The following is a 22,120-nucleotide window of genomic DNA, read 5'->3' on the forward strand; positions in this document are numbered from 1 at the left end:
TTGAAAGACCTTGAAAGGGTATAGTTTAAAGCTGTTGTATGAAGTGCTGAGTGTTAGTATTCTCTTTGGGGCAATTACTTTTTTTAATGGTCTGTAAAGGTAAGCACTGGCATGAATTTACGGAGCATCAAATACATACACCTTTGCTTTGTCAGCATCGGCAGCCTGTATGCTTTTCTCTGTCTTCATGCAAACTACAGCTTCCTTTATGCATTTTCTACCTTCCCCCTTTTATCCCACGGATTATGCTTCATCTAAACATTTGATCCATCATCCAGTGTTCACATAAAACCGATCCGGATTTTCCACACTCAACCTTTTCATGCATGGGATGGGGAGGATGGGTTCTGCTTAGCTTTTGTCATGTCAGACTAATTAGATGATAACACGGGGGAAATATGGCACAGAGGAAGATGTGAAGTATTCTTAAGAGACGTTTACAAAATAGTTACTGTTTCATATTTCTGAGAAAAATACCCTTCCTCATACATAACGTCTTATTACTGCAGTCAAAGACCGACATGTACAACTAAGCTGGTGGTCCAACTGGTCCACCTTTCTCTTCTGTGGAAAGGCCTTGACCCCACCACCAGAAACACACCTCCTCACTCAAGACCTCTGAACTGGACATATGTTCTTTGGTGGACAGAGCAAATGAACTCTCATCTGTGCAAGGCTACACAAAAGTATTTATTTATTTTTTTAACACTTCTATGTGCCGCCTCTCCACCCAACTTAAGGGTCCCAAGGCAGTGAACAACCAAACACTTAAATCAGCATTTAAATATTTAAACCAATTAAATAAAACATAGAAACACATAAGAAACAAAGTAGGGAAGACCTCTTCATTTTTTCCTCTTAGTCTTGAGCACCAGATGAAGAACTTCTGCTTCTGGTTTAAATGAACTGTCTGGGGTGCTTCCAAGAGGAAAGATCTATACAAGCATACTTAGCATTTATTATTAATGTACTAAGCGCTATTTTAGCACAATAAACCTCTGTTGTTTCTCTTAGGGTGGGCATTGTGGGGATGGAATCCAAGTACGGAACCTCACGTGCATGGTACATGATGGCTCTTTATCAGCAGCATCTAGACAGGTGGAAAGCGCATTATGTGGAGATCTTCCATCGAAAGACAGTGTGTTTCAGCTTCCATGTTCTGTGCCTTGCCCAGGTAACTCCTTGTGATAGCACACATAGAACTCGCAATAGTCATATTCTGTCTGGCACAGATGCCGCTGTATTGTGAGCCATTACATTTACAAACCTGTCTTATGCATGTTTACAGGTTTGCCAGAAACTAGGTGATTTGGGATCCAAACAGACACAATGAAGGAAAATACTTGACTTTCCAGCATTTGGGGGAGGCTAATAGCTGCTGCATGGGGTCTCCTGATTGTGATCAGAACCGTGATGTGGGAGAGAAGGGATTTAACCATTCCATCCCACATGGTCTTTCAAAGGGTTTTGTCCAACCTTTTTTCTTTCCACAGTATGGGGGGGTTGGCTTTGATTGGCAAAAACAAGACTGGGGGTGGAAGGCTTAACCCCCCTCCCCCATCATGCCCTGTTGCCTTGACCTGTATGGGTAAGACCCTCCCAGTCAGCTATTGGCATTTTAAAAATACTGAAATATCTGATTATGGATTTGTTTTGGCCTTCAATAGCAAGTCACAATGAGCTCAATGTGAAGATTTATTATTACAGCCCTTAGACCAAACATAAAATTTTTGCAGTTCAATGTGATTTACTACCTTTGGATACCAGCCTTTTAAACCAAAGAAAAGGTATTTCTTTTGCATATCGCCCTTTTATGAGAGTTCATTCACTTTTATGGTGCACCTGTAAAACCTCCACAATTGCGATCTCCATTATATGAAGTTAATGTAAATACAGATGAAGAATAGAAAAGAGGATAATAGGAATCTCAAATGATGGAGTAAGAGGACTACAGTGGTCCTGATGCCCTTAAGAGGTTCTCTACATGTAAATGAAGCAATGAGTTTTATTGTCATGTTTACGCCATGCCCCTCCAGGACTGTATCACATATCTAAATTTGAATAATGGCCCTGGAATGCGGATCAACCCCCCCCCCCCCCCCCGCAAAATAAAGGCATATTCTGAAAGCTGGGATTTTTCTATAACCCAGAGACAGCCACCAGGTTTACCCAAAAATCCAAAGGTGAAAAAAAAATGGTTAAGGGAAAAAAATCAGGTTAAAACCCTTACCTCACAAGGGGGAGAAATCAAGATCTCCCAGTGCTGCATCATGAGATCTTGGCCATTTTGACGGATGCTTAGCAACCCCATTAACAGGCAAAGGCAGAAGCAAGGGCAGGGATGCACCAGTGCCATGCAAGTTGAACAGGAATGCAGGCAGGAGAAACCACCACTGTCACCGCCAAGGAGTGATTCAGGGGCTTTGTGGGTGGTGGAGAAGGTTGTAGGAAAGGTGACAGAGGCACTGCTGCCAGGAGGGAATATATATAGCATGGGAGCAGACACAGAGGTGAGTCCAGTTACGTGCAAAGAAGATCTTTATTCACCGTAGTCTTTGTTCATTCTTTTGTCCTTTCTTCTTACCTACAGGCGATTGTCATTTGACGGAATGGTCAAAGTGGAGCTCCTGTGAATTAACATGCATCGATGGCAGAAGCTTTGAGGCTATGGGTCGCCAGTCTCGATCGAGGACATTTATAATTCAGTCTTTTGAAAACCAAGATAGCTGCCCTGAACAGGAGTTGGAGACGCGGCCTTGCTCTGGTAGGGGGACAGCCTTTGGGGTTTTTTCCATGTCCTAGAACAGTCCACTTGCTCACCACCTTGCAAACTGATTGCTGTTGACTTGTTTGTATCACAGGAGGGAAGTGCTATAACTATGTGTGGAAAACAAGCCTTTGGCAAGACAATGAGCGCACGGTGTGGTGCCAGCGTTCTGATGGAGTGAATGTCACAGGTATGTCTGCTACACAACGCTGTAGAAATGCACTAAAGCTGCAACTCAAACGACATCCCCTTTTCTGTTTGAGAAACAAAAGAAATTGTTATGTACTCTTTCCAGCAGTGTAGGAGCATGTCCTAAAATGAGAGTTAGGAGGAATTCAAAATCCATCAGTTCCAACCATCTGCTGCTGGTAGGACTATGCCCACCATATACAGAGATCTACCTACACTGTAAAAGACATGGGCTGGTGCTTAGGGGTGGGCAGATTTACTGCGGTTCTGACCCATTCAGCATCCCGTTCATCTGTACTCCTGGGGATTTGATCCAAAGATCCTTTGATGGAGAAGAAACCCAGGAATTGAAATGGAATGGTTCTCCTCGTTTCCCCCCAGTCTTTCCCCCCACTTTTTTATCTAGAGACTGCAGAAACTAGGGGACAGTGTGCAAGAGCCAATGTTGTGTAATGGTTAGAGTGTACTAGGATCTGGGGACCCAATTCAAATCCCCACTCTACCTTGGGCCAGTCATTCTTGGCCAGCCTTACTTACATCGTTGGGTTGTTGTGAAGATAAAGGGAAGGAGGAGAGGAGGTATACCACTCTGAGCACCTTGGAGGAAGGGGTAGGACAAGCATGTACTAAATATATAAATACAGTTAGGATCCAGGCACTAAAGAGATGGTACTCTATCTGGTTTACTTCTGAAAGCCCAGAAGTATGAACCTCTGTGTTCTAAAATTGGATCCAGCACTTGGAGATGGCCGTGTGCCAAAAAGGTTCATATCTATGCTCTTGGAAGCATAACTGGTACTTAGAGGCTGAATTCCTGGATTCAGTCCCAAAGTCCAGAAGTGTGTACTTCCAAACTCTGAAAACTGATCCAGATGTTTACAGAACAATCTGTGGGTTCCAGGATGGACTGTCAGATTTGAACTTAGGTGGGCTTCCCGTTGAAATCTCTCGGAATGGAATTTGATCTGAGGAACTGTCAAAGGGAGCAGGGATCCTTTTTAAAACTGTGAAGTCCCATCTAGTTGAATTTTGCAATCTTCCTGAGTGTATCACGAGCAGACTACAGGTACACAGCCAAGCAAAATGATGCCAGCAAAACTAATATTACCAGCCGACGCCTGCAAAACAAAAACATGAATTCAACATGTGGAATGTGTACAATAAAAATACTGTCTAGAAAACAAGTTCCCCTCGCCCTTTGCTTATTTCAAATAATAATACTAACATAACTAAAGGACTGAGTACTGGAACAACAGCTTCAATGTTCCCTCTCAACAGCAGTGAGCACCAGGGGCAAAATGAAATTCACAAGCGCAAGAAGAAGATCCCCCAAAATTTCATCTCTTTCTAGCATTTGTCATTTACACTGTGAAGCTTCCTGTTGTTAGAAACACTCTGGTATGCTTACAGAAAGTATTTTGTTTAGGGTTGCATACCAGCAAATTTATATACATTGGTTTACACTTACCAGTAACCCCCAATTGAGCATCTAGAAATGCTGCTGGGATGCTACAGGGTGAATTGGTCCAGCCACACATGGGCTACACATAGGCTACACATTGGGCTACACATAGGCTACACACGGGCTACGCATTGCCAACCTCCAGGTGGTGGCTGGAGATCTGCTATTACAACTGATCTCCAGGTGACAGAGATCAGTTCACCTGGAGAAAATGGCCACTTTGGAAGGTGGACTGTATGGCATTATACCCCATTGAAGTCCCCCCCTCCCCAAACCCTGCCCTCCTCACTCTGCCCCCAGTCTCCAGGTATTTCCCAACCCAGACCTGGCAACCCTAGCTACACAATGTGGTTACTAGAAGATGTGAGAAAGGCAGCATAGTAAATAATGTAATGCAGGTATAGCTTAGGTAGTCTTGCAAATAACAAATCAGTTTTCTTTGCAAGTTCCCTGCATAAACAAGTTGCTTGGGGAACATAACCCATGCTACACAATAACAAACCCAGGTTTATCAGGCAGTATAACCTCAATAGGGAGCTTGCAGCCAATCCCAGCTCTCTGACATTTGCGAATTATATTATGATGTGTACAGTTAGAGATTGCATAAAGACAGTCCAAGTCAAGGGATACATTTTCTGGTGCAGAATGGACGCTAAAACTTACCCCTGATCAGGTGCCTTGGGAGTGACATGAATTCATCAGTTTCCTCAGAGGAAGTAAATATCACATCATAGCAGTATCTTCCCAGACATTCCTGCCCCATTTTGAAATGTATTTTTATGATTTCTCTTGACAACTTATCTTCTAGGTGGTTGTTCTATTCAGACGCAGCCAACTACAACTAGGCATTGCAACCCAGTCTGTAGAAAGCCCTTCTCTTACTGCACACAGGTAACCCATACAGTACAATTTACATCATCAGAATTTTGAAGGTTAATAAATTACAGAGATATGTATAGGACACCATCTAGAGGAGACACGAGTTATTCAATTTGTTGTTTAGCCATGACTTTGGGAAATGGATGGATGTAATAGGTGGGTGGAGCTCAGTGGCGCAGAGTGGTAAGCTGCAATACTGCAGTCCAAGCTCTGCTCACGACCTGAGTTCGATCCCAACGGACGTTGGTTTCAGGTAGCCGGCTCAAGGTTGACTCAGCCTTCCATCCTTCCGAGGTTGGTCAAATGAGTACCCAGCTTGCTGGGGGTAAAGGGAAGATGACTGGGGAAGGCATTGGCAAACCACCCCGTAAACAAAGTCTGCCAAGGAAACGTCAGGATGTGACGTCACACCATGGGTCAGGAATGACCCGGTGTTTGCACAGGGGACCTTTACCTTTAATAGGTGGGTGGAGAACTATGAAATATTCTGTAGAATTCTAGTTGTCTTTATCAAGATTAGTGACTCATGTTCTTCTCATATCTGTTTGCTTAATTCAGTTAGAGACATATTCAAGTAAGGGTGATTGTGACTATATGACCATAGTAACATGTTCCAGAAGTTAATTATACATGTGCTTCGTATGCTGGCCGACGGCTGTAAATAAAAGTATCAAATACATGTGCTTCATCTAAAAAGCCTCCTTACTTGTAAAGCTGACCCTAGTGACTTTAAGAACGCCATATGATGTTGCATTTCCACTCTCATGTTCTGAATAGTAGTATTGGAAGCAGTTAGAAAATGGTCCAGCCACACCTCTCGGTAGTAGCCATTGTGGTCAAAAAGAGAGCATGGGATGCATGCCCATAAAGCTCAAAGAGACATTACTGCTGTTTGTGTATGCCCACCAGATTTTACATTGACACATGTGTGCAGCAAATCTTCTGCCTTTTGTGGACATATCTTTTTTTTTTTTTAAGTGTGGAAAAAGTCAGAAGCAGATGAACTCCAGAGTTCTGTGGATCGGGAACCTCAGTGTTATCCTTTCAGAGTCAACAGGAAAATTATCAGTGGCTGTATTTAGGAAGTTTAGCCTGTAGCCCTAATGATACTTCTTGTACATACTCTACTTTCCTTTTCGTCTCTTAAATCCATATTTTCTACCTTCAGAATTAAATCTTTGAATGTTATGCAGATATTTGCTAAATGTTGTGTTGCATACGCTGGAACGAGGGGTTGGATCCAAAGCTTCCCTTGGGCAAATGGAAAGGCACTTCTGCTCATGCAAAGGAGTTGGTTTTTGCCAATTTTCCCTTCCAGCAGAAATTCTCAGTGTCCTGTGATGATCAGGAGCAGTTTGGGGGTGGGGCACAGGAATCTGAAGCGAGAAGGAAAAGCCAGTAAAGATCTGTTCTGTGAGCACAACCGCACTTACGTTTCTTTGAATTCAAGCCTGTATTTTGCCAGCCTCTCTGATGCTGATGTGGTTTCAGTGGAGCAGTGATCTTTCTACAAGACTGATTTTATTTTCGTTGTTTTTTGTTGTAATGCTTTTATGTGAACAGAGTGGAAAACAAACAGACCACCTATTGCTTTACTGTGCCTAATATGAATCAGACACTGTTTTTCAGTCTATAGAAGTACAACCACTTGTCCTAAGTACTTAGGAGGAACTGGGCTTCAAATCTAAACAAATAAATACATCATTTGGAGTTAGGTTAACCTGCGGAAAGCCAGCAAGCCTTGCAGCAGACACCTCTTTTATAATGAGTTCTTTTCATACAGGTTGAACACACTGTTTTCAGTATTGCATGCATTCTCGTTAACTAGAGCGGAGTCTGCGGTTGCGAAAGGGGCTATACGGAAATAATGAGGTCAGATGGTTTCCTGGATTATTGCATGAAGATACCGGGTTCAGAAGATAAGAAAGCTGATGTTAAAACGAACGCTGCCAAAAATAAACCCATCAACTCTAAAATGCATGACATTTTCAAAGGATGGTCCATTCAGCCTTTTAACCCAGGTAAAAAATAAAATGATGATGATAAGATCTGGTGGGATTTCCTTAAACATTGTACAAGTTAGGGTCATGCTCAGTAGATCATATACTCAGAAACCTTATGGGAGAATGTCCAAACTGCCAACATATTCTAATGATGTTAAACTATAATAAAGACTTAACGGATTCAGCAACATTGTGCAAAATCATCACTGTATAGAATGACTGGGATTGTTGTGCAGTGTTGCAGCTAAAGATGGTTTCGCAAGCATTACATCTGTCACTCAGAAAGATGCATTTATCGGCGCTAGAGCAGAGATTTGAGCAAAAACAAAGGTCTGAAACTCAGAATGATACTCCCTGCAATATCTATGAAATCTATGCAGCTGTAATTAATTGCAGCTGCCCATCACTGTAATGTTATTAAACATATTGGTTCCATTCCAGTGAGCTGTGAATTCAGCCGAAGGCTGTGTGCCTACCGCTATTCTTACAGTCTGCTGCACATTTCCTTCAAGATGTGATTCTCACAATGAGAGCCAAGGGAGAATCTGTAACTCGGTGGCAGAGCATTTGATCCACGTCCAGAAGGTCCCAGTTCGATATATGGCATCAACCAGTAAAGAACGTAGGGCAGCAGGTCTGGGAAAGACACTTTTCTGACCAAGGCAGCAACTTCCAGTCAGTGTGGACAGCCCTAAGCTGATCTAATGTAAGGCCTCTTCATAAGGACAGTCTTATGTTGGTAGGGAGAAGTGGGCATCTGGATTCAGTATAGCATTCTCCTCTCCCTCTGGTTAAATAGCTGCTGGTGTTGGTCATTTGATTATCTACTTAGTTGCATGTATGAGCACTGTGCTTGTTGAATGCAATTTGATATCCATACAGCAGAACAGCAGAACATTGTACTATTGATAGAGCTAATCTACATCTAAGAGCCCTGTGGTGCAGAGTGATAAGCTGCAGTACTGCAGACAAAAGCTCAGCTCATGACCTGAGTTCGATCCTGGCGGAAGTCGGTTCCCGGCAGAAGTCGGTTTCAGGTAGCCAGCTCAAGGTTGGCTCAGCCTTCCATCCTTCCGAGGTCAGTCAAATGAGTAGCCAGCTTGCCGGGGGTAAAGTATAGACGACTGGGGAAGGCACTGGCAAACCACCCCGTAAACAAAGTCTGCCTAGGAAACGTCGGGATGTGATGTCACCCCATGGGTCAGGAATGACCCGGTGCTTGCACACCTTTACCTTTTTAATCTGCATCTAGAAACCAGTTTCTGTATGTGGGCTGACTTTTGTAGATTTGGACTCTCACACATAACATAACTAGCCAGAACCATGTATAGCCACACTGATACTTTTCTGCTATTCTTGAAAAGCGTGGCTTTGCCTGGAAGTAAGTATGTTCTTTCTGGCACTGGAGTAGGTAAATCATAGGCCCAGATTGAGAGCTCTGTTTAGATGCCCCTGTCCGATCCCACTGAACTTCTCATGCCAACAAATCCTTACAGGAGTCCTGACAGTTAAGCAAGAAACCTTTGGATCGCTTTTCACAACAGATCCCTCACAATTTAAAAAAAAGTCTGGAAGTGCTTGTTGTGAGGCAGCAATCTGTGTCACGGCAAGGAATTGCTGCTTTGTGCAGAAGTTACAAGCAGCTTCAACCTGGTAGCCCAAATGGAACCATCTTGCCTTTAACCAAAGAGATGATCAATTGTCACATATGTGAAGAATGTAGTTCACCTTTCCCCTTCTTGTCTCAAGAAGCATACTGAATTCAGGCTTTTGGGATCCTGAGTAGCCATAGTTGTATTGTATCTGTATTCCAAAAGGCAGCGCTGTTAGGATCTTATTCCATGTTGGCTTTCCTGAGCCACATATTGGAAATCTTTGGCTGTTCAACGTTGCAAGTTTCGAATTGCAAGAGAGGATAGGAGGCACTGAAGCAGCTGCGAAAATACGAAAGCTTCCTCAGATGTGGATTCTGAGGATTCTGCCAACAAAACTGAACTTTCCTCTGAAAAAGTGTGAAAAAGTGTGGAAAATTCAGAACTGCCTCTTTTTCACAACACTCAGCTGGGCCCTATCTGTGTTTTTTCCTGCAGGGTTTAATTAGGATTGCCAGTTCCGGATTGGGAAATGCCTGGAGATTTGGGGGGTGGAGCCTGAGGAGGGTGTGGTTTGGGGCGGGACTTCAATGGGGTATAATGCCATGGAGTCCACCTTCCAAAGTGGCCATGTTCTCCCAGTGAACGGATCTCTGTTTCCTGGAGATCAGTTGTAATAGTGGGAGATCTCCAGCTACCACCTGGAGGTTAGCAATTCTAGGTTTAATGGGGGATTATCACTATAGTGATAGTGATAATCCCCCATAAAAGGGGCATGACCTACACATTTGTATTTTGTTGGTTACAGGGTATCTGCATGTTTCTGAATGTCTGATGATGATGATGGTTACTGTTAATAATAGTTTGTTATTTATAACCCATGTACAAGTTTGCACATGCACATTTTGCCTTATTCTTTTTCTTTCTCTTTCTGCCTCAGATGGGAAACTTAAAATCTGGGTCTATGGAGTATCAGCAGGCGGGTTTTTAATTATAGTTTCCCTAATCTTTACATCGTATCTTCTTTGGTAAGTATCCTGAGTGTTTGTGCCTCTTTCCGCTATTTTGCTTATTGGTTTTTGCATAAATTTTAGGGGAGACGTACATATTATGTGTCATTATTGGATTACCTGTTCTGGTTGTATCTTTCAACATATTGCATATTGCAAGGAAATGCTAATATTGGGGAAACTGCTTAACACTCTCTCCATTGCATGATTTTCTTGCTTGAAATCAATGTTTTACCCCACCTTGGGGTAAAACATACTGGTACCTGCAAATTTGGCCATTAGATGTATTTACTTGGAAGCTGACTCAAATCAAAAATTATTTTGAAAAATGCAGAAACCAAATTCCAAGGCTACTTTGCCTTCTGTTAGATGTAATAAAAAAACAACTAGATTTTTAAAAAATACGTTTATTTTTTCAAATTATATCTAAGCCTTTCTAGTTTACTGATATCCCTCAAGCCATGCACAAAGTTATCTGGAGTCCAAATATGCAAAAGATAAGTACTAGAGATGTCCATGTACACAGCCAGAGCTTTGTTTGATGTCATCACCAGATCAGTTCCCATGACCGAAACAACTAATCTTTACATTCAGCTGTGGCTTGTATCTTTAATAGTGGGATCTTCAATATAAAATCAAAGAAGGAAGATGAAAACAGCATACATTTATGGAAATCTGGATGATTTTTGTGATGTGTTGGAAAGATAAATACCAGGATATTGTTGTATCATACTCAGAGCCGGTGTGGTGTAGTGGTTAAGAGCAGTGGTTTGGAGCGGTGGAGTCTGATCTGGAGAACCAGGTTTGATTCCCCTCCTCCTCCACATGAGTGGCAGAGGCTAATCTGGTGAACTGAATTCGTCTCCTCACTCCTACACACGAAGCCAGATGGGTGACCTTGGGCAAGTCATGCTCTCTCAGCCTCACCTACCTCACAGGGTGTCTGTTGTGGGGAAGGGAAGGGAAGGTGATTGTAAGCCGGTTTGATTCTGCCTTAAGTGGTAGAGAAAGTTGGCATATAAAAACCAACTCCTACTCCTACTCCTCCTCCTCCTCCTCTTCTTCTTCTTCTTCTTCTTCTTCCTGGTCCAACAGTATTTCTCTCTCTCTTACTTATACTTTGATATTTGTTTAATACAAATTTAAAAAATTAAAATCCTTGTTTCCAGTTTGCTTGCATATCACTTTTGGGGATTATTCCCATAGGGTTGGATTAAAGAGGGAAAAGTCCACTAATAGAAGGGGCAATTTTCTTCGAAGGGGTGATTTTCGTTGATTACCCCCTCCCACTGTAGACCTCTATCTCGGGAGACCGCATGCTGTTTGTGGAAGTCTCCTGTTCCCTAGAGCCAGATTTCAGGGATCACTTGTACTGTAATGAACAGATGGAGGCAAGGAGATCCCTTTCCACTAATGGAAATCCCTTTTGTCAATTGAGATTTATGTTGGAATCCCATCCCTTGCATTAATCTTCCACTTGATAGACAGCAAAGGGATGGGTCAGACATTAATTTTGTCACTTGGGATCGTTCTGCAAATCAGAAATGGATACAGTTCTAGAATTGCAGAGTTGCCCATTTTAACATGTTCAGATTGTACAGGAAGTTTAATATTACTGTAGTTCCAGGTTCTAATGTGGGAGGTTGAAAACAGGAGGAACAAAATTCCTGATCTCCCTGGGGAATCCTGGGAGATGTACTTTCATGTGATGTTCTGGTTGGAATAGTAACAAAATGAGTATGATTGGGTGGTATGAAAGGGGCAGAGTTATGTAATGGTTAGATTAGGATTTGGGACAACTGGATTCAAAACATACTGTACCAGGAACATTATAATGATGCCAGAAATTGTTTAATCACCCCCCTCCTATCTCGATTTGTACACTCTCACACCTCTGAGACCTCCTTGGTAGAATATCTATTGGAAGATAGGGTGAGCTATATCTCATATTCTGTAGCAAAATTTTGCTCCTATTGGTTCTTGTAGGTTATCCGGGCTGTGTAACCGTGGTCTTGGAATTTTCTTTCCTGACGTTTCGCCAGCAACTGTGGCAGGCATCTTCAGAGTAGTAACACTGAAGGACAGTGTCTCTCAGTGTCAAGGGTGTAGGAAGAGTAATATATAGTCAGAAAGGGGTTGGGTTTGAGCTGAGTATTGTCCTGCAAAAGTATTGTCCTGTAAGTATCAAGATAATGTGCTAATGAGGGTATGGTATGTTAATATGGAACCATTGTATCCTGAAGTGATCTGTTAATGTGTGTAATCCAAAGCTAATCTGTATGGCTATTGTTGAATGTTGTCTTTGTCTGGAGGTTTTTCAGGGCAGGAAACCTCCAGACAAAGACAACATTCAACAATAGCCATACAGATTAGCTTTGGATTACACACATTAACAGATCACTTCAGGATACAATGGTTCCATATTAACATACCATACCCTCATTAGCACATTATCTTGATACTTACAGGACAATACTTTTGCAGGACAATACTCAGCTCAAACCCAACCCCTTTCTGACTATATATTACTCTTCCTACACCCTTGACACTGAGAGACACTGTCCTTCAGTGTTACTACTCTGAAGATGCCTGCCACAGTTGCTGGCGAAACGTCAGGAAAGAAAATTCCAAGACCACGGTTACACAGCCCGGATAACCTACAAGAACCAATGAACTCTGACCGTGAAAGCCTCCGACAATATTTTGCTCCTATGTTTGCTGGAAACGGAAAACACTTATGAAGAACAAAGACCATATGGGTAAACCTTCAGACTAACTGGTACAGATGAGATGCTGTAAGTGGAAGTTGTATAATTTTAATATAGGATGTATATTTTATGTATATTTTACATTTTATGCTGGCCTTTGGCTGTAATAATAAAATGATTTGATTTACTGTACCATGGAAGTTTTCCAGGTGACCTTGGGCCCTTTATAATCTGTCCCCTCACCTGTTGCAAAGATAAGGTTGAGGAGGGGAGAATGACGTCATAAGCAGCTTTGGATCCCCTTGAGGGAGAAAAGCAGAGCACAAATGTTAAGAAGAGTGAGTCATCATCTAGAACAGTGGTTCCCAACCTTTTTTTGACCAGGGACCACTAGGACTTTTTTGTTCGGTGCAGGGACCCCAAGGTTCAAAATAAAAATTATGAGAATTTGAAAATAAACTTTAATCATAACTGTTAGTTAAACATTAAACTTAGAATAATATTTGAATATATATTTTTATAATAGAGAACTTTTAATTGAAAATATTAATTTATTATGGGTTTATAACTTTGTTTCGCGGACCTTAATTTAGTTCTCGCGGACCCCTGGGGGTCCATGGACCCCTGGTTGGGAACCAGTGATCTAGAAGAAGAAGAGTTGGTTTTTATATTCCGACTTTCTCTACCACTTAAGGAAGAATCAAACCACCTTACAATCACCTTCCCTTCCCCTCCCTACAACAGACACCCTGTGAGGTAGGTGAGGCTGAGAGAGTATGACTAGCCCAGGGTCACCCAGCTGGCTTCATGTGTAGAAGTGGGGAAACAAATCCAATTCACCAGATTAGCCTCCGCCACTCATGTGGAGGAGTGGGGAATCAAACCTGAGTCTCCAGATCAGACTCCACTGCTCCAGACCACTACTCTTAACCACTACCATGCTGGCTCTCAGGATCTAGGCATACTGGTGGTAGCCCTAGTTCTGATTTCCAAAGGACAAAGTCTAGCCCAGGTTAAGCACAGTTACCCCTTATGGATTCAGTGGGAAACCTTTGAATATGGGCTTAATTTTACTGAAATCAAGAGGATATCAGAGTGTTTCATAATGGTTGATGATGGCCCAAAGGTATACCAAGTGACTCATTTAGTTTGCTGAAGGGATGTTTTTATTTTCTTTTAGCAAAAAGCCAAAACAGCAACAACATTCTCCTCCACAACAGAAGTGTCTGACCTTAGCCTACGATGGAGACGTCGACATGTAACATGGAAAGAAATCCAAATGTAGACATCAACTGCCTTAACTGATTTCCTTTTTCTAATGTTTGGACTTCTCCGCTTTTTGTTTGGTTTTTTTGAGGATCCCCACAACACCTGGTAAAACTGGGCAGAAGATTGCAAACACAACCGTTTTTTGCCCTTGGGTTTATCTAAAACAGAGCATTAAAGGCTCATCTCTTTCTTGTGACCTTTTCCCAAGTGAGACCACAGAAATGCATCTCCTCCGGTGTGTGACAATGGGAATAAGGGGGGGGGGGAAGCAAATCAACCAACTTCTACTGATTTTTACCTTTAAAAGCATGACAATCCTGTGGAATAAAGGTGACATTATACTGTAAAGGGCAAGTGGAACACTGCGTCATTATGCACTATATTAGTGCAGGCTTCATTATTTTTCCACCTCTTTCAATAATGAGTTTTCTAGTGTTTACATCCGAGTTACATTTGAGACTGAACGCTGGTTCTTCATGTATTTTCCAAAATACATCACAGGAATGTCGAGACTTCTGGATTTTCCTTGGCTTTCAAAGTTGTTGTGTTCCTTAGACGGGAGAATAATCTCAACTTCCCTTTCATCAAAACAGCAGGATGATGAGCATTTATCCAGTGTTTCTGCAGCACAAGAAGTGGGTCTAGGTGGCTTTCTAATTGCATGGGGTGCCACTGGTTTTGGTTTTGGGTTTTTAAACAAGATGGACAGACGTTTTCATGATGACCAAGGAGATGACCAAGGAGAGTGCTTGAAGATATATTTTAAATTGATAAAAAAGCCATTTGGATACATTTTAACCATTGCAAACTGTAACTCAGTTGAATTAATATGAATTCCGCTTTTGTAAGTTAAATTTTTCTTATCTGGAATATTTGTAAATTCTTTCTTTTTTTTTAAGTTTATCCTCTGACCTTATTTATTATACATTTAACACAGAGACAAAACAAAAGCCAGTTTGTAGAGGGTCTTGCTTTTTTACAAAAAGACGTTTCCAAATCTACATTCTGAACATCTTGAAGAAGATATGTATTTGTAATAGTATGTGTTGCAAGTAAGAAAGTGCCATCTTGTGGTATTGATATGTATTTATACGCAAATAAAATGCTAAAGGGAGTGGGAATGAAGTTGGTCAAGAAACTTTGAGATCTCTATAAAGGTCTTGGTGCACCAGGATAAAAATCTTGTCATCTAATCACACTGTAATTATGGAGACAAAGACATACGAGAGAGTGGTTCAAAATGGGTTCAGGAAGCAATTATTCAATAAGCCCTAGTATATTTCAAGCTCAAGGCACTCTCTATCAGGAAACACATTAATTCAGAGGGTCTCAAGGACTTTCCTGTAGCACACAGATCAACATCTAAAATACAAATGCATATATAAATGGCCAATTTCAAAATAGCTTAGCAGCTAACATTACATCAGTTCAGTTGGCTAATCAAAATGCTTTTGAAAGGGGGGAGCAATGCAAACATCCCTCCTGAATGCCAGATGGTTGAAAGACAGACTGCTCTGTGTTTTGCACTGCCCAGCAAACCTAGTTAAGCACTATGAGGACAATAGGGTCAATTGCCCCCAGAGAGGAGGAGCCCCCTCTTAGGGTTGCCAGGTCCCTCTTTGCCTCTGGCGGGAGGTTTTTGGAGCGAAGCCTGAGGAGGGTGAAGTTTGGGGAGGGGAGGGACTTCAATGCCATAGAGTCCAATCGCCAAAGCAGCCATTTTCTCCAGGTGGACTGATCTCTATCGGCTGGAGATCAGTTGTAATAGCAGGAGATCTCCAGCTAGTACCTGGAGGTTGGCCACCCTACCACCTCTACTTGCCCCATACAAGTAGGAGAATGGAAAATTTTGTGGCTGCTCTGTCCTGTGCTTTTATCCAACTGCCTGTATCAGAGATAACCCTCACAAGCACAAAATGAAAGTTGTCATAACCTAATCCTCACATATAGTAAAGGATTTCCTCCTGTCCGTAATGGAGAGGTGGGGAGGCAATTATCATTAACCAAAGTGACATCTGTGTTCTTCTGGCAGAAAAGAAAGATTGGCCCATTTGCAGTTCATGCAAGCACTGGTAAATATTTAACCAAATTCTACAAGGCTGGCATTAATTTCTCCAACCCATAATCATATTTCCATATGTGAATGAAGGACAGATTATTTTAAGGGCAATTTCACTTTATTATAAACTGCGAAGCAACACATCAGATATTCACACTTTAGGAATATGAGCCAGATTCTAAGCTACGGTATATATTAAAGTAGCTACTCATCACAACAGATTAAGCTTTAGTGCAGCATGAACTATTCTATGTAAAAAGCACTTCAGGTTCTGCCCTAATTACTTTGAAAGCTGTCCTTATGAGGAGGAGGCACTGACTGGCTGTTACCGCACTAGGTATTCCCAGCGATGTATTAAGAGTTTGGAAATGTTATAAAAAATACTCTTCGCACTTTCTGTGTATTCCCACTGATGTATTAAGAGTTTGAAACTGTTATAAAAAATACTGTTTGCACTTTGTTTGGCCCCTTTAGCTGTGAAGACGTCTTCCAACCATTTTTTAGCCTTGGCATCCAAAAACCCTTTTAAAGCGAGAGTCCAGTAGCACCTTAAAGACGAACAAAAATATTTTCTGGTAGGGTATGAGCTTTCGTGAGCCACAGCTCACTTCTTCAGATACAGCTAGAATGTGAATCCATCTGTCTTTAAGTAGAGGAGAGTGAATTCAGACAAGCATTAGTATGTAAATGTTAATATACTGTTAACATACTGTAAATGTTACATACTGTTAACATTTACATACTAATGCTTGTCTGAATTCACTCTCCTCTACTTAAAGACAGATGGATTCACTTTCCAGCTGTATCTGAAGAAGTGAGCTGTGGCTCACGAAAGCTCATACCCTACCAGAAAATATTTTTGTTCGTCTTTAAGGTGCTACTGGACTCTTGCCCTTTTCTACTACTGCAGACAGACTAACATGGCTACCCACTATGAATTACCTTTTAAAGCGAGGTTTTTTATAACATTTCCAAACTCTTGATACATCACTGGGAATACCTAGTGCGGCAATAGCCTTTGTTAGCTCTTTATCAAATGTAATAATTACCACGTACGCACTCCCCCTTCCCATAGGGTTGCCAGGTCCCTCTTTGCCACTGGCGGGAGGTTTTTGTGGCGGAGCCTGAGGAGGGTGGGGTTTGGGGAGGGGAGGGACTTCAATGCCATAGAGTACAATTGCCAAAGCGCTCATTTTCTCCAGATGAACTGAGCTGTATGGGCTGGAGATCAGTTGTAATAGCAGGAGATGTCCTGCTAGTACCTGGAGGCTGTAGAAATAGCAAATTGTGCTGTATTGTCAGCAAGTCAAAACCAAGAAAAACGGCTTCACCGTAAATCCGACCAGGCTGTTTTCTCTCCGTTCTTTATGCTGTCTGATTGAGATGAACTTTTTGAAGGAGATTGCTTCTCATCAGTAACAGATAGTATTTATGAACTTTTTTGTTGGAGTTTTTTCCACCTTGATATGTGTTTAGCTGTTAGGTGTACGTAATCTTTGGATTGTCTGCCATGTAATAGGTGGTACAGTTTGTTGTTTGTAACTCTCTTTGGTGTCGTTATAAATAATTTGCAGCAATTTGCTACAATTGGTAATATAGTATTGTAAGTGTGTAAGTTGTGAGCCTTGTGCTGTTTTTCTTGGTTTTGAGTACCTGGAGGTTGGCAACTCTACCTTCCCAGCTTCCCAAGCCTTGATCTTCCAAGTGTCTTTTTCAACTGAATTACAGCTGTGTGAGGCTTCCTTTTGGATTAGGGCCACCAGGGCAGGGGAGAGTGAGCCTTGCATCTTTGCACGGTTTTCCAAATAGAAACCAAACCTTTAAAGAAAAAAAAGGAAGGTCTAAAGATGGGAGCCTGGCTATTTTTAATTAGTATCACCCCTTCTTCCCTCCTCGCAGAGCTTCTGTCAGAACCAATGTCCTATGCAGCTGCCATTCATCTTTAAAAGATGCTGGGAGATCTGTGATCTCCATCTAATCTAGTTTGACTCTTAGCCAAGCAGTTCTGCACTTTCCCACTGCTACCCGGGCCTGTTATCCCTTTAATAAGCGCACAGCCATTTTCTCCCTTTAGAAGTATATGCAAATCCAGTGAGTTCAGTTATTATCAATGCTGATCAGTGGTCATGTAGCTCTTCTAGAAGTTTAATGCCTTCGCTTATATTTCAGTCAAACGTATTAGACCTCATTAGAGAATGTGAGCATTCCCTATTTCATGAATCGTGAATACCCAAAGAAGAAATTGCTACAAGCACAGTCTTCTACGCTAATAAATGCACGTGTTTGTGCCAATTAATGCACTCTAGTACAAAAGAATGTAAAACTGGTTTGGGCAAAAATGTAGGTTAAAAAATGTATGGGATTTGGAAAAAGATATTTGTGTAGAACAGAAAACAAAAGGCAATGTATAGTTTTCTTCTGGTAAAAACAATAACTTGATTTCAAGCAAAAGGTGCAATTGTGACCTTGAATTTAATATAATAGCACACCTCCTACTGATCCCAAGGAAGTAAGCAATTTTCCTCTGAATGCAAAAAAAATAATAAAAAAATAGGTTTAGTTCTAATGCAGACCCTTGAGTTAGGAGCAGGGGAACCCACTGGGGAAGGGTTGTGGCTCAGTGGTAGAGCATCTGATTTGCACACAGAAGGTCCCAAGTTCAAACCCAGACATTTCCATTAAAGGATCAGGTAGTGGGTGAAGTGAATGAGACCCCGGAGATCTGCAGCCACTCTAAGAGGATAATGCTGACTTGTATGGACCAATGGTCTGATTCAGTATATGGTAGCTTCATTTCTTTTCATGTAAATTCATTAGGTTGGTTTCAAGAGCATTTTCACAAGTGGGGGAATGGTTGCCGGTTCTCTCCTTCTCACTGTAGGCCCCCCTTTCATATGTTTTGCCCACAGACATTTGGATCCCGCCAATCATCCTTAAATCAGCTGTGTTTGAAAGAGTATTAGGTCAAGTTCCTTCATTTTACATACTACCTTCCCAAATTGTTGGGATAGCGTGCATCTCTTAAAATGCCTGTTTACAGGGAAGCATTTCCCATTCTCACTCCACTTTGTGTTCCATTGGTGGGGTGGCTGCAATGTTTGCCTTAGTGCCTCTCAAAGGAGTTCAGATTCACACCGAGTCTACAGAATCATGGCTAATGCCTATTGGCAACAGGCACACTGACAGCAGGGGCCAACATGTTCATCTGGAGTTGGAGTCTCTGTTCTCTGAAGCTGTTAAATGGCTTCCATTGATTTCAGCCGAGCTGACTAAGGGCTCGGTGACCTGCTATTTATTGCTTGGTTGCAGCTTTTTGTCTTCGGAGCTCCCTGCCGCTGTGTTAACTAATCAATCCTCAAAAAGCCTCCTGTGTGGCTGATAAGTAACACCGCTTAAATAATTAAGCCATTTGGATTTGCCGTTTGCAAGCCCTTCTTTGTTTAAGGGGGTGGCTGACTCATAGATGTAGAAAGGGACAAGAGTCCAGTAGCACCTTAAAGACTAACAAAATTTCTGGCAGGGTATGAGCTTCTCTACTTAAGGATAGGTGGACTCACATTCTAGCTGTATGTGAAGAAGTGAGCTGCGACTCACGCAAGCTCATCCCCTGCCAGAAATGTTGGTAGGTGCTACTGGACTCTTGCTCTTTTCTACTGCCACAGACTGACATGGCTACCCATCGTGATCTCCCTCCGAGAAGACGATGGATGACTTTAAGAGGCTCAGGAGAGCAGTTAGTCCTGCAACTGATGTCAAGTTGGGCGCAGCTGCAAAGGTGGGATGAAACAGTGTCATGGGTCTACTGTGTGATGTGGAAGTGGGACCTGTGGGTTTGGTACCTAGGCTGGCCGTGGAGATATACCTTATCTTCAGATTCGTATGTCCCCAGTATTTCCATGGCACCTGTTCACACCCTGTCAGTTTATCACACTCAGCTAGGAGTGTGTAGTGCATCCCAGAGAAATCTTTTCTGCCAGGAAATGCTGTCAGCCACGCATATTGTATTATGAAAGCACCTTTTGTACCCCAAGAGTCCCTATCATGTGAAGGGATGGAGAACCAACAAGGCAGAAAAATAAAAACGCTGTGCATCTCTCCAGAAAGTGGGTAAGTGTCAAAAGTGCTAATGCATGTGCCCTGGAACATGTGTCAGCATGTCCCCAAGCATGCAGTGGAATGCGCAAAACATTTAGATAGATGCTTAAATGGCCAGATAAATGCTGTTTATGTAGAGCGGCTGTGAAATGAGACGATACGAATGAAACCCATAGACACCGGGATAACTAGAGGAGCCATGGTGAATAGAGATGACTATTAGCTAAGTGGCAGCTCAGCTCAACAGCTTCTCGGATGCCCTCAAGTTCTAGAATTTTGAGAAAGGGATAAAAAGTGGGGCTGAGAGAACTGTGACTGGCCCAAGGTCACACAGCTGGCTTCATGTGTAGGAGTGGGAAAACAAATCCAGTTCACCAGATGAGCCTCCGCCGCTTGTGTGGAGGAGCGGGGAATCAAACCCGGTTCTCCAGATTAGAGTCCACTGTCCCAAACCACCGCCCCAAACCACCGCGCCACGCAGGCTCTCTTAAGGCCGGCCTTAAGGGGGGGGACAGCCAGTAGGTGGCACCCTGGGTATTATATATAGGAAGCATCAGAGGTAAGGAGTTCAGCAGTGGGTATTGATTAAAGGTAGGAGTCACGACAATCTGAATTGGAAATGACCAGGCTGAACAACTCAGCTGAAGTTGACTGACTCCACGGGCTCTGTACTAATATCCTGGTCTCAAAATTTGCATCATGTTCTTTTCCAAGCAGTCCTCAGTTGAAAGGAATGCATTTGATTCAGAAATTCACTCAGTTTAAAAAGGTAAAGGTCCCCTGTGCAAGCACTGGGTCATTCCTGACCCATGGGGTGTCACATCCTGACGTTTCCTAGGCAGACTATGTTTACGGGGTGGGTTGCCAGTGCCTTCCCCAGTCGCCTTCCCACTCAGTTTGGCTAGCTCTAAATGAACACGCTTGCACCATCTAGTGCCCAACTATGGAAACTATTCACCAGAAATACACTGGAACCCTTCTTCAGAAACTATACACACACACGCACACTCACACACACACACACACACACACACACAGCAAGCCAGTTTCCAAGATGCTGTTAGCTGTTGTGCCCTGATAAAACATTAGGAACACATTTGGTTATCCTTTTGCCATCCCTCTTCCATCCAGAACTTTGGTTTAGAGGGTCAATGGAGGGCCATCTTTTCAATATGCTTCTCCCTGATCTGGAAGCATATTTCACAGCCCCTGCAGGCATGTGGATCTGTTACTTGCACATGGTTATAATTGAGCAGCACAAAAACTAAGCTTAATTAGTAGTAAGCAGTTCACTTTGCACTATCTTTCTTCCTTTTAAAGTCCACTGCCTATTTTTAGGATATAGGCTCATTGTCCATTGCACATGGAGATAGATCCCTACGCAAAGTACTCATTTGGCTCAGCAGAACAAACCATTGCAGGAGGGTCTCTGTTTTATAAAAGGAATTGCTCAACAACACAGCAGGGATTCCTTACCGACCTGCAATGATCCTTGGTATGCCTTTTGCTACATTCAGGACATATGAAGGGCAAGAAAGTTGTGTTCCGCAGGTGGAAATCCTTCTGTCCACGGAAAGGCTTCATTGGATTAAGCTTCTGGTATCCTCTAAAAAGCAGTCAGTAAATTGTGGACCGTATTTCACAAGAGAATCTATATTAACCATCAAGAATTATATTAAAAAAATAGATCATTCCTGCTCTATAATGCGTGCTCGGAGAGTATGCTCTACCCAATTTTGGGGTATCCTTCCATCCCTGCGAACCCCAGCTTATTTTAGCAACCTAACAGTCCCTTGTTACAGCAGAGCTTTTATGCTAGCTCATTTGAACGCCGCTCCTACATGGAAGCTACGACAACTTACGTTATTCAGATAGACTTTGTCCATGTGATCTGAAGAGAGTTGACCCACTACTTCATATGATGTTGGAATGTCCCCAATACAATTCTTATCGCGATCAATGGATTACCCCTATCTTAATCAAATTACCTGCCACTGAAACAAAAGATAAAACGGTCCCCTTTTTTTGCTGGTGGATAGAGATCCAAGAACAACAAGTATCTGTCCCCCATATTTTCCTTAAAGAAA

At 42.3% G+C, this 22,120-nt stretch overlaps 1 protein-coding gene across 1 annotated transcript in view; it reads left to right on the top strand.

Annotated features, from left to right (window-relative positions):
- The window catches only part of THSD7B (thrombospondin type 1 domain containing 7B), a 466,994-nt gene extending 453,038 nt beyond the window's left edge, over positions 1 to 13,956 (top strand). Inside the window, exons 21-27 of the mRNA XM_056861246.1 lie at positions 1,015 to 1,174; positions 2,591 to 2,764; positions 2,862 to 2,957; positions 5,227 to 5,309; positions 7,126 to 7,318; positions 9,833 to 9,920; positions 13,791 to 13,956. Of these exons, the coding sequence (XP_056717224.1) occupies positions 1,015 to 1,174; positions 2,591 to 2,764; positions 2,862 to 2,957; positions 5,227 to 5,309; positions 7,126 to 7,318; positions 9,833 to 9,920; positions 13,791 to 13,872 (876 nt within the window). The 3' untranslated portion in view covers positions 13,873 to 13,956. The remainder of the gene's footprint in view (positions 1 to 1,014; positions 1,175 to 2,590; positions 2,765 to 2,861; positions 2,958 to 5,226; positions 5,310 to 7,125; positions 7,319 to 9,832; positions 9,921 to 13,790) is intronic.
- Positions 13,957 to 22,120: the final 8,164 nt, after the last annotated feature.

This window comes from Euleptes europaea, chromosome 15 (genome assembly GCF_029931775.1).
Source record: "Euleptes europaea isolate rEulEur1 chromosome 15, rEulEur1.hap1, whole genome shotgun sequence".
NCBI lineage: Eukaryota > Metazoa > Chordata > Lepidosauria > Squamata > Sphaerodactylidae > Euleptes > Euleptes europaea.